The sequence below is a fragment of the Alligator mississippiensis genome, chromosome 5 (assembly GCF_030867095.1).
Source record: "Alligator mississippiensis isolate rAllMis1 chromosome 5, rAllMis1, whole genome shotgun sequence".
Taxonomy (NCBI): domain Eukaryota; kingdom Metazoa; phylum Chordata; order Crocodylia; family Alligatoridae; genus Alligator; species Alligator mississippiensis.
In genome coordinates this window covers 138,228,902-138,246,178 of record NC_081828.1, presented here as the reverse complement: position 1 = coordinate 138,246,178, position 17,277 = coordinate 138,228,902, and the positions used below count along the sequence as shown (strand labels likewise).

Sequence of the window (17,277 nt, the reverse complement as noted above, 5' to 3'; positions counted from 1 at the left end):
TGAACACCAGAAAGGCCCCCTGTTACAGGCTACCATCCCTGCTGTTTTCACCCTGCTGTGCCTTGACACACACACACAAATTCACGTCACGAGTTTTGCTTGTCAGCACCTTGAGGTGCAGTTTCCCAGAAACCCCTGCACCTATCTCCTTGAAACTTGGCAGGCCTCATGCCCTCAGAAGGGGCTACCATCCCTGATGTTTTCATTCAAATCTGCCAAAATAATGACAAAGTTATAGGTATATTTCAGTGGTTCCCCATTATAGTCTATGGCCGAATCACCAAATCTCTCCGAATCAGCACCGAATCTTCCAAAGCCAATTCAGGCAAATCGATTCAGGACAGTGATCCAAATCTCCGAATCAAATCACTGTACTCCGAATTGGCCAAATCTGAATCCGAATCAAATACTTCCCTATTCACACAGGTCTAGTAGTCTAGCTAAGCTTCCCAATTGTTTCTCCCCCAAACAAATGAATAAGCTTCTACCTATTAGGGAGTGTAAAACAAGCCTCCACCCCCAAAAAAACAAAACACACCAACCCTTAAAAATGTGACTCAGATGTAACTGACAATCATGTCTGCTTGAACCCACACAGAGCCTGGAGGCAAGGACCTCCTCATTCATTTCAGTAAGTGCTAACTTGGGCCAATAATTATACTTTAAATGGTAGTCATGTTAATTATTGCACTGTTCTTCAAAGAAGCCAGAAAGGAAGAAGGAGCATCATATTATAAAGACCAATGCAATTTGCTGAGTGCCAGCTTGTATTATGCAGGCCAGTGCTTCTCAACGGAGGTGCCGGGCACCCTGAGGCACAGCAAAATCCTTTGAAGGGTGATGCAAGGAGATAAGTGCAGACTCAGACTCCTCCCTGCCTCACCACTGCCCTACCACCATTGCCCAGCCCCTCTGCTAGGAGGTAAGCACTGTAATAAACTTCTTTTTGAAATGAGATGTTGCTCAATTCACATAAGTTATGGAGAGGTGCCTCAAGTCTAAAAAGGTTGAGAACCACTGATGTGGGCATTTAAAACAGAAGGTTTCAAAGAGGGCAGGAATTGCTTTGATTTTCCTAAAAAAACCAGATTCAGTTACCAACGAAATAGTAGCAAACAATTTCTTTTTTTACAAGCTTTTGGGTCCAAACACCCTTCATCAGGCTGAGGAGAATTCAAAGACTGTAGAAGTTCTCCTAGGTAGAAAAGAAACTTCATTTTGCACAGGGGAGGTAGAGGGTGGAAATTTTTTCCCTTGGGGGAAGAAAACAACTTCCACCCTCTACCTCCCGTGTAAAAATACTCTTAACATAGTATTTATTTTTTTAAAGGCATTTGATTCATCCTTCATTTAATTTCATAGATTTCATAGATATCAGGGCTGGAAGGAACCTCAGAAGATCATCGAGTCCAGCCCCCTGCCAAAGGGCCAGGAAGTCAGCTGGGGTCATAGGATCCCAGCAAGATAAACATCTAAATTTCTCTGGAAGGCGTTCAAAGTAGGTGCTTGAACCACCTCCGATGGCAGGCTATTCCAGACCTTGGGGGCTCGGACAGTAAAGAAGTTCTTCCTTATGTCCAGCTTGAAATGGTCTTGGAGGAGTTTATGACCGTTTGACCTTGTCCTCCCTTGAGGCTCTCTGGTGAACAAACGTTCCCCTAGATCCTGGTGAACACCCCTTATAAACTTACAGGTGGCCACCAGATCACCCTTGAGCCTACGCTTTTCCAGGCTGAAGAGTCCCATAGCTCTCAGCCTCTCATCATAAAGCGTGTTTTTCTGCCCTCTGATCATGCGCGTGGCTCTTCTCTGGACTCTCTCAAGCTTCTCCACATCCTTTTTGAATTGTGAAGCCCAAAACTGGACGCAGTACTCCAGCTGCAGCCTCACCAAGGCCAAGTACAATGGGAGATCAATTTTCACTGATATAGTCAAGATGTTTATTAACCACTACCTTTAGCTTCTCGATTACTACTGGTTTCTTCCATCTGTCCAGGGAATTTTCATCTTTAGCATAGTATTCTGCCACTTCCTAAAATATATATAACAAAAAGTTGCTTGTTAAATAATGTCTTACAAAACAAAGCAATAATAAAAACTTTCCCTCTAATCCTCACAAATCCAAGAACATATCAATAACTACCCAAAGTAGATTTTTTTTATTGTATGGTAGTGTAGATGATTTAAAACAAGAATAAGTAAATTAAGATTTTAAAATAAATTTATCATATATATAAAACAAACTTGAGATGCTTCACAAAGTACCTCACTTCAGATATGAAACTAACTCAGTGCTGTTCAAAACACCTATCAAGAGTGCTGGAAGCTCCATTTTCTGCAGATATGAATAAGCCAGCTAAGTCTGGTATTTGTGCCAAAAGGACATTTGTAGATTAACAACGGCAACAACAAAATACCACTTAACATTTAAAACCTGGCTGACTTCGTTAGCATAGCAGAAAGCAGTCCTGGTGCACAATTTATGGATACAAGCTAGTTATTCACTTTAAATATTTTTCATGTGACAGAAGTGTGAAGAATATATTTCTTTTTAAACAAATTGTAATTTTTGCATTCTGTAATCAATCATTTCTAGTGCTAGCAATTAGGCAGTTATCCAGCTGTGCTTCTTTTAATAATCCTAATGCAAAACTTTGTTCTCTGGGCAGCAGTTTTAAAAGAATATTTCTTTTTACAATTTTTCATATGATACTTTACATTGCCTTCTATTTAGGCTCTCAAGGAATTTTCCAACAACTTTTCTATTAGGTAAGCATTGTACTTGTTATATAAAAAGATTGAGTTATCAAAGCTGTAGCACTTATCTATGCCTAAGTTGTCTAAGTTCTATAGAACTTGTACTCTGCTACAAAAACTATGAAGTGTAGACAAGGCCAGAAAGTGAATCAGACTCAGGAACAGTACCAAATCTTTATTCTATTCAGAAATGGAAAACCAGACTACCAAATCCCTGCCTTGACAAAGTGACAACACTGTTTTCCAGAAACATATAGGGCAGGGGTTGACAATATTTTTGGCCAGAGTGCCAAAATCACCCTAACCTCCACCCATGCCTTAACTTGGCGTGCCAGAGATTGGGGAGCCCCAGCCCCTTCCCTGTCATGTGCTGCAAGACATGCATGCACTCGCCACCACCAGAGCCAGTGCCGGGGCTCCAGAGCCCAGTGCAGCTGTTTACAGCATCCCAGCTGCCTGCCACAGCCGGCCCAGGCTCTGGGCAGCTGCAGCAGGTGGCCAGGGGGTTGTAAAAACAGCTATGCTGGGCTCTGCAGCTCCAGCACCAGCTCCATAGTGGCGGCAGCTGCACATGTGCCTCTGGGCGGACAGTAGGGGAGAAGCCAGGGTTGCTCTGTCCAAGGCCCCTTCCTGGCCACACACCCAGAGGCGCACCAGTTCTATGGGTGTGAAGCCCCACATAGCTGTCTGCAGCCTCCCAGCTGCAGCTGACCCAGGCTCTCAGCAGCTGCTGGCAGAAGCTGCCCAGAGTCTGGCTTGCCTGTGGTGTGCCAAGAAAAATGGCTTTGTATACGATGGTCTGGCACATGTGCCAGGGGTTGCCAATCCCTGAGACAGGGATTCTTTTTTTGAAGGTACATTTTCATTTCAGCAGATTTTCTTCAGAGTGAAATAGCATTAGTTATAACTGACCTTGAAGAAAATCTTTTATAGATAGGAACTTTAGTTTCAAATTCTCATTTGGAGCAGGGAATTAAAAAAACATTTTGATTTACGGGCAAAGATTTAATAGATTTCATAGACATTAGGGCTGGAAGGGACCTCGGGAGATCATCGAGTCTAGCTCCCTGCCCCAGGGGCAGAAAGTCAGCTGGGGCCAAAGGATCCCAGCAAGATAAATGTCCAAATGTCTCTTAAAGGAGTCCAGAGTAGGTGCTTGCACCACCTCTGGTGGCAGTCTGTTCCAGGCCTTGGGGGCTCGGACAGTAAAGAAGTTCCTTCTTATGTCCAGCCTGAAACAGTCTTGGAGAAGTTTGTGACCATTTGACCTTGTCATCCCATGGGGTGCTCTGGTGAACAGGCGTTCCTCCAGATCCTGATGTACACCCCTTATATACTTGTAGGTAGCCACCAGGTCCCCCCTGAGCCTGTGCTTTTCCAGGCTCAAGAGTCCCATAGCTCTCAGCCTCTCATCATAAGGCCTGTTTTCCTGCCCTCTGATCATGTGCTCTGGACTCTTTTCACTTTTTCCCCCCAAATTATATATTTCTCATAGCCATTTCCATTATATGATGTCAAGTTTTAACTGATGACAAGACACCAGGGTATGATGATATATTACAGAACTGTACTAATTATCAGATGCTTACTGGAACAGCTGTGTGAATGTCAACATTTTTAAGAACAACAGTGCCCTTCCGGAACGAGGAACTTTCCAGCACAGTATTTCCCTCTGGGACGCAATTAAGCTCTAGTGTTCTTAAAATAGTTTATTTTGTCTCCACAGGAAACGAGCGATCCTGGAAACTTAAGAGTCAAACAGTAATAAGCCCCACTTTTCCCTCCAACAACAATACAAATACAAAGCACTGCTCATACCTAGGGCATGGATAAATGTTGTGGTTGCACTTGTACACCACCCTATACAGGTGTAACTGACTCGAATCTAGTGTAGGATTTCCCTGGAAAACATCCAAGGTAAAGCCAGTGCCAAGACTGTGTGGCCAAAGATACCCATTTGTTGTAGGCAACGTGCTACCCTTCCACCTAGTGGCAAGATGCTGTAATAGCACATACTGCAAAGAGATCAGATTCACCCAAAGAACCTTGTCTGCCTACTGCAAATGAACACAATGCAATAGCTACCTGGTTATATCTTAGTCCACAGTTCACTAATTAAACTGATTAATCTGACTTATATTAATAATTTGCAAATACTATAATAAATTGAGAAACTGAGCTGATTTGGTGTTCCTAAGACAAGTGAGGATACAAGCTGTAAAGAAAGTTCTGCATCTCTATACAAAAAAACCCAACATTTTGTGTTCTATAAAAGCTTTTACCTTTTCAGCTGGAAATATATACTGCTGCATGAACTGCTTCACCTTCAGCAGAATCTGCTGACCTTTCCTACTTTGCTGGAACAATTCTCCTGTACTTCTGGGCTGTGTTTCACTGGTGAAAGATGTTCTAAAGAACAAAGTCCAAGTTCATAAATCCAATCAGGTTTTCCCAATACTAATACAAAATCCTTCATATGAAACCAAGTATAGCAAGTGGTCTACCTCTTCAGGGGTATCTAAGACAGGTATAACATTTTTGTGGATGAGTGTGTGTTCCAGCTGAAAGATTTAACAGAGAAGGGAGGACAGGCAGAATGTGGGGCAGTAGCTGGAGGTAATAAGAATGAGAGCAGTCCTCAGTTTTTTTCCTTCTTACACTTTCTCCTTGCATAAGGGCAGGAAGCTTTGGATTTGGACTGCTGTTCTTTATGTTTAAGAATAAAACTGCCCACAAAGGCTGTGAACAGAAACAAAGAGTAGTTAACTATTGATACCCAGGCTGCAACTAGTATTTAAGGAAACAAATAAAACAAAGCTGCTTAGGCTTTTACTTGCATTAGCCACACCTTTTAGAGAGCTCTTACCTTTTTGAGAGATTTAATCCTGTTTCTGCCAAGGGTTTTACCATCTCAGCAAACTCACAGCTATTCTCTGCCGCAGAATTTCCAAGTAGAAATCTAGCATAAACACCCTAATACCAAAAAAATAAACATGCAGAATATAATTGTCTGTTTAAAACTGGATTAGCATTTGACAAGTGATCTGTTTAAACTGACAGACAAAAGTTAAATCCACATATTCCTAACAGACTAAAGAGGAATGGTCAGTACTATTAAAGGCACTTAGATTTTACTTGGATATGTTAGTGTTGGCACTGATCCACTTCCAAAACATTGAGACAGTAAAAGGAAAAAAAATAAAAAACATATTCTGGTTTAGCCATGTCTAAATATGAAGGAAAACAACAAATAACAAAACAGTATTTGCTGTGCTATTATCTTGTAAAAAGTTTAGTGGCCTGATAAACTAGCTAAGGAAGTCAATGGGAGCCATTTTGTTCATTTTAACAGGAACTGGAATGGGCCAACAGTGTTTGGATATTAAATAATAGTACATGAGATTATTCCCAAGCCGGTTCTTCAGCATTTATCATCTGTGCTAATCACATTCTAAGATATTTTTGATCAAAGGAAAAAGAAGTCTTTTGTATGCTTTAAAAAATGACTTAGCTGATTATCACTACTGTCTGCGTGTTAGAGCCCCCACTGCATAAAAACAACCAGGCAATGGCTATCAAATTACAAACTGTAAAAGTACAAGTAAAATTGTAAAATATTTTCAATGTTACCTGTTTTTTTTAAATGTTACATTATGTGGATATACAATTCCCAACTACACATGTTCATAATGAAATTACAGAATACTGAGTATTGCCGAAAACATACCTGGACTACTGCAGCTACTTTAAAATATGAAAGAGCAAGGAAAAAATGTAAGTTGGGAAAGGTGGTGCTAATTCCCCGACAGCGGCAGTAAACTGACATCAGTTCTTCAAATGATGGAATTCCTAGGGGAAAAAAATGCATAATATTTAACCTAGTCAACATTTTTCCTAAGGAGGGATACCGGGACATAGAAGCTAGTCCAAGTAACAGGATAAGAATCCATAATCTCTGTTGAGATAATACTTAAAATAATCCAGTCTGTGGATGGTTTCTTGTTCCACAATTTCAAGTTCAAGTTACCATAATTAGCAATGTCACAGATGTGGCATTGGTGCTTTTGGTTTAGGAATCCACAGATGCATCACAGAACAGTGATGCATGCTGCTAGGGATAATAAGTTTACCTTCTAGACCTGGCCAAAGCTTACTCAAAAGACCTGGCTAAATTTGAATACAACTTCCTAGCTATAGTCTTCCAGAATGCTGTTAGTGAAGCATGGAAGAACTGTTTATAAGTCTAATATGAGGTACTGATTATTTGTCTATCACCTGTTTAAATAGTGTTTTTAAATACACAATATTAACAGAGCAAGCATTTTGGAACTCGTTTTGACACAACTGCAATTTCATACCTGCAGTATCTTTTAAATTCGAGATATTCCCTTGTGTTAAGCTTTTAACGCTGTTAGGCCAAAAGTAGAAGGAGAGGGCATAAGCTAAATCTGCTAGAGGGTGTCCTGTGGTTGAAAGTTCCCAGTCGAGGACTGCCACAACACGAGCCTTGAAATAAAAATATAAATTAAAACACTCAGATGAATGATAAGAGCAAGCACATGAAAACACCTCTGTTCATACACATCATCCGCTTAAGCATTTAATAGCATTCCTGCTGGATGTTTCCTGCAAGTATTCAAAACTGCACATGTATGTTGTAATACTGCTATAATGATGGCACTTTCTTAACCCAGCATTAGGTCACAGGGTCTACTAAAATGACTAGTAAGGCAACAAATATGTTAATTTTCACTTCTGCTGGAGGGAGATTAGCAATTCTATTTCGTGGAGGATTTCTTTACTGGTGCTGGTTCAAACTTGGAAAAAAACTCCCCAAATCCAAAGTTTCTGGCAAACAAAAATCAGGGGAGGTGCGGGGGTGAATCAAAAAAAAAATTGAGGGGGGACAACCTGGAAAGCCAGAGCACAAAGGAGCAGTGGGAGCTCAGGCAGCCCTGGCTCTGTGACAGGGGGGTGGTGTCGATGCGTACACAGACAGATGGATAGCAAATTGGCTGGAGGGCCGCACCCAGAGAGTGATGGTGGATGGGTCTTTTTCGACCTGTAGGGATGTGGGCAGTGGGGTTTCCCCAGGGCTCAGTCCTTGGGCCAACGCTGTTCAACATCTTCATCAGCGACTTGGACGAGGGGGTGAAAAGCACCTTGTTTAAATTCCCGGATGACACCAAGACGATGGGGAGAAGTGGGCACACTGGAGGAGAGGGACAGGCTACAACTAGATCTGGGCAGGTTACAGGGGTGGGCGGATGAGAACAGGTTGGGTTTCAACACTCACAAGTTCAAGGTGCTGCACCTGGGGAGGAAGAACCAGCAGCATACCTACAGGCTGGGGAACTCCCTTCTCGTCAGCACAGAGGCAGAAAAGGATCTTGGAGTCATTATTGATTCCAAGATGAACATGGGCCGCCAATGTGGGGATGCGATCAGGAAAGCTAGCCACACCTTGTCATGCATCCACAGATGCATCATGAGCAGGGCCCAGGAGGTGATCCTCCCCCTCTATGCGACACTAGTCAGGCTGCAGTTGGAGTACTGCATCCAGTTCTGGGCGCCGCACTTCAGGAGGGATGTGATCGACATCGAGAGGGTCCAGAGGAGGGCCACTCACATGATCAGGGACTGTAAGGCGGGCCCTATGAGCAGAGGCTATGGGACCTGAACCTGTTCAGCCTCCACAAGAGAAGGCTGAGAGGGGATCTGGTGGCCATCTACAAACTGGCTAAGGGGGGCCAGCAGGCTATGGGGGAGTCCCTGTTCCCCCGAGCACTACTGGGAGTAACGAGGAATAATGGCCATAAGTTGACTGAGAGTAGATTCAAGCTAGACATCAGGAGGCACTACTTCACATTTAGGGCGGCTAGGATCTGGAACCAGCTTCCATGGGAAGTGGTGCTTGCTTCTACCCTGGGGGTCTTCAAAAGGAGGCTAGACAATCACCTAGCTGGGGTCGTTTGACCCCAGCATCCTTTCCTGTCCATGGCAGGGGGTTGGACTTGATAATCTGCTCAGGTGCCTTCTGACCCTACCAGCTATGAACTATTAACAGCCCATCAGGCAGGCTGCCAGAGACGGGCAAGCTGGCAGCAGGTCAGGCAGGTTTCTGATAAACTACTTCTGAAGAAGTTTTTTTGGTTCCACAAATTACCATTTTTGCTGATATTTCTGACTAGCTCTGTTCAAAATGTAACTAACATAACCCGACGGTCTCCAGAGGACCAGGTAGCATTTACATGTTTATAGACTCTTTTCATGTTTATAGCCTTTCATTAACACCTCTTAATTATTCTATGCCCCAACAGTTCTGTGCAGGAAGTAAGCAGGAAAGCATTTATAACCCCATCCTAGCTGTAAGGAAACAGCATGACTTTCTCCTGACTGAAGGTGAATCAGTGACAGGGTCAGGCATAAAATAAAGAAGGCCATGATTCCCGGTCTTCTGGTGAGGCAATAAGAAATTATATGAAGCATAATAGGGTAAAGCAGAATAATTTCTGAATTCCTTTTAGTATAGTGTAATAACTAGACATGACTACCTTACCATACAGGAGAGAGAAGAAACCTTTAGAACTAGCATTCTTTTTCAGGCAAAGTAAACAAGGGGTTTCTCAACTTACAGAGAAATACTACAGTTGACTTTTTTGATGCAGAGAGGATTCCAAAGTGCAATTCAGATCAAATGTCATTTGCTGCACAAACTATGGCCTATTACCTAGATCCTTAACTGCATCCTGCAACTGTTGTAGAATTCTGCTGAGCACACAGGCTAGGCAAGTCTTTCACTTGCAAAGAAACATATATATACATATGTCAAAAGGGAGTGCGAAATGATGCGAGTAAATCAATGCATGTAGTTACCTGCAGAAATCAGAGAACAGCGTTTCTTAGATAAAGGCAGACGAAATCCAGAAATCCAACGCGTAGGAGCAGACTTGATTAATCGAGTCTGCTGGAGCGTGGAAATTGATGCACTCTGGCAGCCTCGCACGTCATGTGTATCAGTGCTGCTGTGCGTCTCTGTGCTGACAAAGTGACGGTGGTATGCTTTGAAATAAAATGCATCCTATGAGCTGTAGTTCAAAGTGCCGCCATTTTTTCAGCGCAGGGATGCGGGGTGATGCTGATGCACGTGACATATGGGTGCTTTTAATTAGTGGGGCTCGCTAATTAAAGTGCCAGGCACCATGCTGGAAGCGCGTATAAAAAAGCCCTTAGAGCCTAACTGGTTTCAAATAAACATGGATGATTAATACCCAGGGTTGTTATACCAGTCCTGATGTCCGTACTCCAAAGCTATTGATTTTTTTTCTTGTTTCTGTTGGTATTGCCTATTAAAACTACTGCAGTCAACTGACATTATTCCACTGATTTCAGTGAGCTTTGCATCAGGCACTTAAGCTCCAATCCATCAAAGCGCTTAAGTATGTTTTTCATTCTCAAAGAATGTAAGTATGTTGCTGGACCTTAAATGTGAGGGCTAAATTCAATACAGGATTTGTGTGCCTGGCCTCCAGAGTAAAATCCAGATACTTATGATCAGCACCTACTTCCCTACACAGTGCATAGGGATAGTTAAAGACCTCAGAATAACCAACATAACAACTGCCTTTCAGAGAAGGAAGCTGCCTAGAGTTTTCTTGGGAACAAACCAGGGTGCATCCGAAATCCTGCCCACCTGGAATTTAGGTAGCTGACCCAGAGCTGCATGGAGACACCTTTGACCACATGGGATCCACAGCCCAGAATCCTATCCTAAGGATAAGTCCTTACACAAGTGCTCTTTCAGAAAACAGAGTGGGGCTCACATTACTTTTTAAAAGACACGCACAGAGAAGGCATTGGTGGTGCTTATTTTTTTATCATATTCCATAGTACTTAAAGTACTCAGTGGAAGATCCAACTCCAACCAAATGATTAGGACATTAGTCTAAGAGAGAAAAAGAACTCCAGGCAAGCAGATGAACTCTACAGTCAAACAGGGAGATGACTAGTGGCTCAGGTGCCTCCATGGTTAGGCAGCAGCTAAGTAGGTCACAATTCTGGATTTAGATTCTCTCAATTCCACTGAAGTCCTGCTTTAAACTCCCAAGTACCAATTAGGGTTTTGGAGTGTATTTTATGGCTCATTTTTCTGAGCTGTATAGTCTATGTATATAAAGAAAGTAGAATGACCATTTGCACTGAATGTTTTGAGAATGGGCAGGTGGTCAAGGAGGTCTGATAAATCTGATTTAGGAAAGTGAATAGGAAATTGGTGTGTTTGTTCTAGGCAGTCCTTAAATTTATCTAAAGAAAATGTTGTTTTGCAGAACACACATACATGACAATGTACATGTACATCCCAATGCAACAGAAGAATGGGAAGTGCAACAGGAGATCAGTCTGGCAGCCTCTTCAGTGAGCTGAAACTCAAAAAGGAATCCTATAAAATGGTCATAGTACTAGGGATGAGTAAAAGAGTATCACATGGGCATGCAGGTAGAAAAATCAGGGAAGTCAAGACATGACTTGACATGTAAGAGGCTTTGGACATAAAAGGCAATACAGAGAGATTCCAGAAATGTCAGAAGAGGAAGACCAAAGCAAGTCCATGTCCCCTGCAGAAAGCAGAAAAGGCTGAAGTATTTAATGCCTCTTTTACTTCACTCTTCACAAGTAGGGGCAGGTACCAGATGATGAAGGCAGTTGGCAGCAAAGACTGGGAAGGAATTAAACAACTTAGAGTAGTAGAACAGGTTAGGGATTACTTAAAGAAGCTATGTCCTTTCAAGTTGGGAGGCCCTGATGGGACACAGGGGTCAGTAACCTAAGGCCCACAGGGCACATCCAGCCCATGGACCCAATGGATCCAGCTCATGGATGTGGGGCATCAACAGCTGTGGGCACTTTTCTCCATGACACCACAGAAACCAAGAGGCAGCCGGTTCCCAGTGCCTCCCCACCCACCTTTGACCTGGGGTGGATTCCAGCCCAGGGCCAGAAAAGGTTGCCTATCCCTTCCCTAGGATACTAAAGGAATGGGTTGAGATGATTTCAGAGCCATTAGTTATCCTTTTTGAGGACTTGTGGAGATTTGGTGGAGTCCTGGATAACTGGAAAAGGGAAAATATAGTGCCCATCTTTAAGGAAGGGAAGAAGGGGGAATCTGAGGAATTACAAACCAGTAAACTGGTTAGAAAGATTATAGGGCAGGTCCTCAAGGAATATATTGTGAAGCAGCTAGAGGAGAACAAGGTGATGATCAGAAACAGCCATCATGGATTCACCAAGTGTTAGTCAAGTCTGACCAACCTGATTTCATTCTAAGCTAAGGTGACAGGCTCTGTGGATGGGGGAGAGCATGGATGTGATGTACCTTGAATTCAGCAACACTTTTGACACTGTCTCCCACAAGAATTCTCATTAACAAGCTAAGGAAATACAGACTAGATTAAAGTACTCATCAGGTGGCTATATAACTGGTTAGATCATCATGCTCAATGAGTAGTCAATGGCTTAATGTCTAGCTGGGAGGAGGTGTATCACATAGGGTTCCCCAGGGGCTTAGTACTACTGAATGTCTTCATTAAGGATTTGTCCAACAGGATTGCTGGATTGTACCCACAGACTGACTACATGTGGGATCTGGCCCACAGACTGATGTCCCTGCACTCATCTGGCCCGTGGAGTCAGAAAGTTTGGCACCACTGATACAGAGGATGAAGATTACCTTTTATTTGTGGCTGTAGGGGACAGAACTACGAGCAATGGCCTCAAATTGCAGCAGAGGAAATTTAGGTTGGAGATTAGAAATAACTCTCTCACAGCAAGGGTGGTCAAGTACTGAAACAGGCCACCTAGAGAAGTTGTGGAATCTCCATCCTTGGAAATTTTCAAGAGCTGGTTAGACAGACACTTGACTGGAATGATCCTACTCTGAGCAGAGGGCTGGACTAGATGATCTTCAGGAGGTCCCTTCCAGCCCTACCTTCTTATGATCCCATGATCCTGTGCCTCCTTATGTTGGTAACAAAGCAAGTGAACAATATAATTAAGCAGTAGGATATCTCACACACACACACACACACACACACACACACACACAACCTCTGTTGGATGGAAAATGATGTTATCTATTCTAAAGTCTCCATGAATCAAATTTTCTTCATTGTCACCAGATGGCAAATTGTTCATTAACCACTCAGCCAACAGGTTCATAGCAGGAATGTCTGCATGAGCAGATGCATCATACTGTCTTTTCCAAGTTGACACCTGAAAACATACAAACATGCAAAATTATTAGAAAATGTAAACTATGAATCCTTTAAAGAAAAGTATTATTTAGATGAGTGTGTGCCAATCTCAGGAAAGCCATTAACCGGGTCCTAGATTGCTTGCTAATGTAGCAATTAATGGCTTTCCTGGGCTTGAGTAGGGGATCAATTCCAGGGAAGTCATTAACCAGGTCCTAGACTGCTTAATAATAATGCAGCAATTAATGGCTTTCCTGGGCTTAATCCCCTGATGGAGCCTGTGGAAGCCACTCATTGCCACATTATTAAGTGGTCTGAGCACCTAATTAATCTCTAAAAAATATCCTAGTAAAATAAATCAATGGACACTATGAATTGCAAGTAATACCTAGTATAAACACTTTATAAAGGACATTATAAAAAGAAGCTTACTGAAACTGAATGCTAACCTTAAGACAGGCAGTTCAAATTATGTATTAAATGCAAGCGTGGTGCACCGAGCCACACTGGCTGGAGACATTCTCTGCCTCTATGGGGCGAATACTTGTCCATACATGGAGATAACACGCTCAGTGTCCACCAAGTTTGTTGGAATGGTGAGGCAGCGTCTTGTCAGGGCGTGAAGATGGAAACCAGTCATAGACAGAGACCCAGACACAGACACAAGCATCTGGCACTCTGATGAAGTTCACACAGGCAGCACACTCGCTGTCATGCTTTTTCCCCTATCCAAGGATTGCTTTCAATAGCTGAAGGTCACAACTCAGCAGGAACAGCACTAAGGAAGGGGGCAGACAGCTGTCCGAACCATGGTGCACCTCCTACAAAAAAGGCCTGTGGGCAGTCGCTCCTTACCACCCTGCCACTGGCACTGCCTGTGGCGTCTGCAGGTGGTTTGCAATCCCTGCTGGCCGACCCTTGGTCAGCACTCATCACCCAGCCCCTCCCCACCGACAACACCAGTGGGAACCCCCCCCTGCTTACCACCGCCGCTGCCGTGCTCCCCCAGCTGCCAGGGACACAAGTCGTTCATGTAAAACACTGTCAAGATTTTACTTATGACATGTGGCACGCAATACAGGAATCTTCTCTAGGTCTTCAAGCCAGTATGACAGCTGTGTCAGCACTTTCTATTTGTTTGTACTCCCCCTTGACTCCAAGTGTCATTATTAACATCTTAGTCAGCAACCCACATAATACTTGTGCTGCTTAACTGTTCCAGGCTTCTAGTTCACCTTTTGTTCACATTTCATCTGACCAGCTCAGTCACATCCACTGTCTCCCTAATTATCCCTAATCATAAAGGGCCTTTATTGGTTTCCTTAGCCCCTTGCGAAGCTGCCAAGCAATTCTGATTTCTGTTTAATGCCCCAAATCATTAGAGTATCTCAGAGTGCAAAAAGCAATAGAGAAAGGATTCAAGAAAAAGATTTAATGAAAAGCAGAAAACTGCAGCATTACTCTATCTTTTGTCTTTGTTTCTCTCACCAATGGAAGACTCAGTACAAACTTTACTTCATAACCATTAGGCCTATATAAGTGAAAACAACAACAAAATCAAATAGCATGAACCAGAACCTTACAGATACTGTGCAAAAAGCTCTGATATTTCAATATCTTCAAACTAAAACAATAAGAAATAATCATACACTAATCTATTTTCTAAAGTTCAGGAAGCTTTCTTTGAAAACAGAGGAAAAACTCTGATCTAGGTTTAACCGCTGTAAACCCAAGACTATTTCAACTAGAACTGCTTCATCTCATACCAGCGTAACAAACCAGAATTCAATCCTCTTCCCTGATACACAATTAAGATTCTTTCTAGCTTACTCTAAAAGGGAATAAAGTAAATTTCTATTTCAAATGGCATGGATGATGCAAATTTATAGAACATTAACACAGGGGTTGCAATACCTGCTTTTGGATTTTGATAAGAGTGATATTTTGCTACATCTATCAACTTCTAAACCCAGTGAAATCCAGTAGCTTTAAAGCTGTATTAAATAATTCTGATGGGAGAAATGATAGCAAAAAATACAACTAATCTTTTTCCTACTTCAAATAGCAGTCACACTGAACATGTAATTTCAGGCTGAAGTTGTTGCAGGGGAATAAATGCCATGCCTGATCAGAGTACCACAGACTTTATTACAGCATTAAAAATGCTTTGTAACATGTACAGTAACTGAACTAGTTGTAACATATTAGGTAATAGCAAAGTCTTAAATAGTCTAAGGATGTTGTTTATTTTCTAAAAACCTTAACATGATAAGCGTTGTAATCTTCAATTCAAATGAAACTTGCAAGGGCATTACAAAGCAAGATATTTTTGGAAGACCTTTACCTGCCTCCTACAGTATCCTGGTCCTCTGCCATATCCTTGGAGACCAAGTGACTGCAAATCGAACGAGTGCAACCGGGCCAAGGTTTCCATCATAGCAACATACAAAGCAGACCGCTCTGCTGAACTGACTTCAGGTAGCGTGAGGTCTTGGAAGATGCGACCCTAAAGACACCATAAATCAGATGGTTAGTGGGGTGGAAGGAAAAGGTGAGGGGAGAGGAAATTCGTACAGGTCGGCAGCATGGATCTGTATGATGCAGTCAGTCACAGTCTCAGTGAACCCTAGTGACCTGCTTGTTCCTTGTCCTGGAGAGGTCAGGACACCTCCTCTTACTATAAGCCAATGCTGCCTATTTCTCAGGATGTCATTGAGAAGCTCATTTTAAAATAAATAATATATCCTATAGATAAGAGCCTGAACTAGAACCTTTTGTCCAGATGTCCTTACATTGGAGATGTTTAACATCTTGACTGTGCAACTTAGGTTTATTTCTAATATTCTGAATGAAAATAAGTCAGTATATACATTAGATATAATCTTTTAATACAATATACTTTTTAAATAGTTTTTGCACTGTCTATAACTTATAAAGGTAATCTTACATTTTCCTTTAAAGCAACTTCCCTTGATAAGCACCCTTTTTAAAAATCTATTTTGCTACACCATGAGGGTGAAGGAAAAGCTAGTCAAATTTATCTGAACCCCACTCACTTTCAGCTAGGTAATGTAGTGTGTTAAGTGAATTTGCACAGGCAAATGCACCAATCATGGTTCTTGCAAATCATGAAAACTAGGAATTAACTTTAGCATTACATAACAAAGTTTAGTCAACATAATCAATTTATATTGCAGTCTGCTAAATTTGGAATATATCTATTAACTTGCAACTATCCATTTTAGACAAATCCAAGCTCGTATCCTTGAAAAAATAAAAGTAGCAGGATCCAGGCTTAAAAGAAGAAACTGTACTTTCTAGAAACAACACACAGACATTGCCAACTTTTTAAACTTATAGAAACAAAAGCATTAATGCTGTTAGAAAACAAACAAAAAGGGTTACATTTTCTCCCAGCAGTTTTATTTCAATGTTCATTTAATTAGAAACAGAATTACAATCTTATTTGAATGGAAAACCCTAAAATTAAGAACGCAAACTAGACAAACAAAAGACTGAGAATTAACAAATAGCATAATACCATTCTAACCTATGCCTATAAGTTAGTGAGGAGGAAGACTCATGATGCTCACACAGGAATGATTTCATTGCATACTTTCTGATTTATTTTTTTTTTTAGTTTTCTTAAAGCCCCCTGTGCCAGGAGTCAAGTGATGCCATGATAATCTCATCATTCATTTAAAAAACCTAGCCTCTAGCCCTCCCTCACTGTTGTAGAAAAAAGCTTAAAATCTGACCTAATTTTAATAGCTTAGAAACCAGCAGGCAAAAAACAGAACCGAGTATTCATGATTTATTTAGTTTAAAAGATCATTATTTTTAAAATAGTCTCACAATTTTGACACTTGATTTCTTGCACACCTGGTGCTGGCAATAGTTGGGGAGATTAATCATATTCTGCCTGCCACCCAGTCTTTTTATTGTCCTGGCAGAAACTTAATACAGTTTAAGTGGGATCACTTAACACTGGATTTCAAACGGTGTATTTAAAACAGAAAAATGTTGCATGCTGAAGTGAACTGGATCATCCAAAAAATTCCACTGAGAAGCAGAAAGGAATGTACGTAAAAATGACCCCTTAAAACTAATTTTAGAAGGAAATGCCTTTTTTCTGTGACTGAGTTAAAGTCTAACCTTGCATCAAAATGTTGGATGGGAAATGTATGATGACCAAACCTGGGCTTCTGAAAACCAAAATCACACTGCAACTGTCAATCCTCCTGGATCATGGTGTATGCATGTGGGCCAC

The 17,277-nt window shown here is 41.8% G+C and overlaps 1 protein-coding gene across 1 annotated transcript in view; it reads right to left on the bottom strand.

The window, feature by feature from the left end:
- Positions 1–17,277, bottom strand: part of ACAD11 (acyl-CoA dehydrogenase family member 11) — a 70,910-nt gene that overhangs the window by 40,735 nt on the left and 12,898 nt on the right. The window contains exons 4-10 of the mRNA XM_014602518.3: positions 15,352–15,513; positions 12,862–13,026; positions 7,116–7,263; positions 6,485–6,606; positions 5,624–5,730; positions 5,040–5,166; positions 1,955–2,032 (exon numbers count right to left, since the gene is read on the bottom strand). Of these exons, the coding sequence (XP_014458004.1) occupies positions 1,955–2,032; positions 5,040–5,166; positions 5,624–5,730; positions 6,485–6,606; positions 7,116–7,263; positions 12,862–13,026; positions 15,352–15,513 (909 nt within the window). The remainder of the gene's footprint in view (positions 1–1,954; positions 2,033–5,039; positions 5,167–5,623; positions 5,731–6,484; positions 6,607–7,115; positions 7,264–12,861; positions 13,027–15,351; positions 15,514–17,277) is intronic.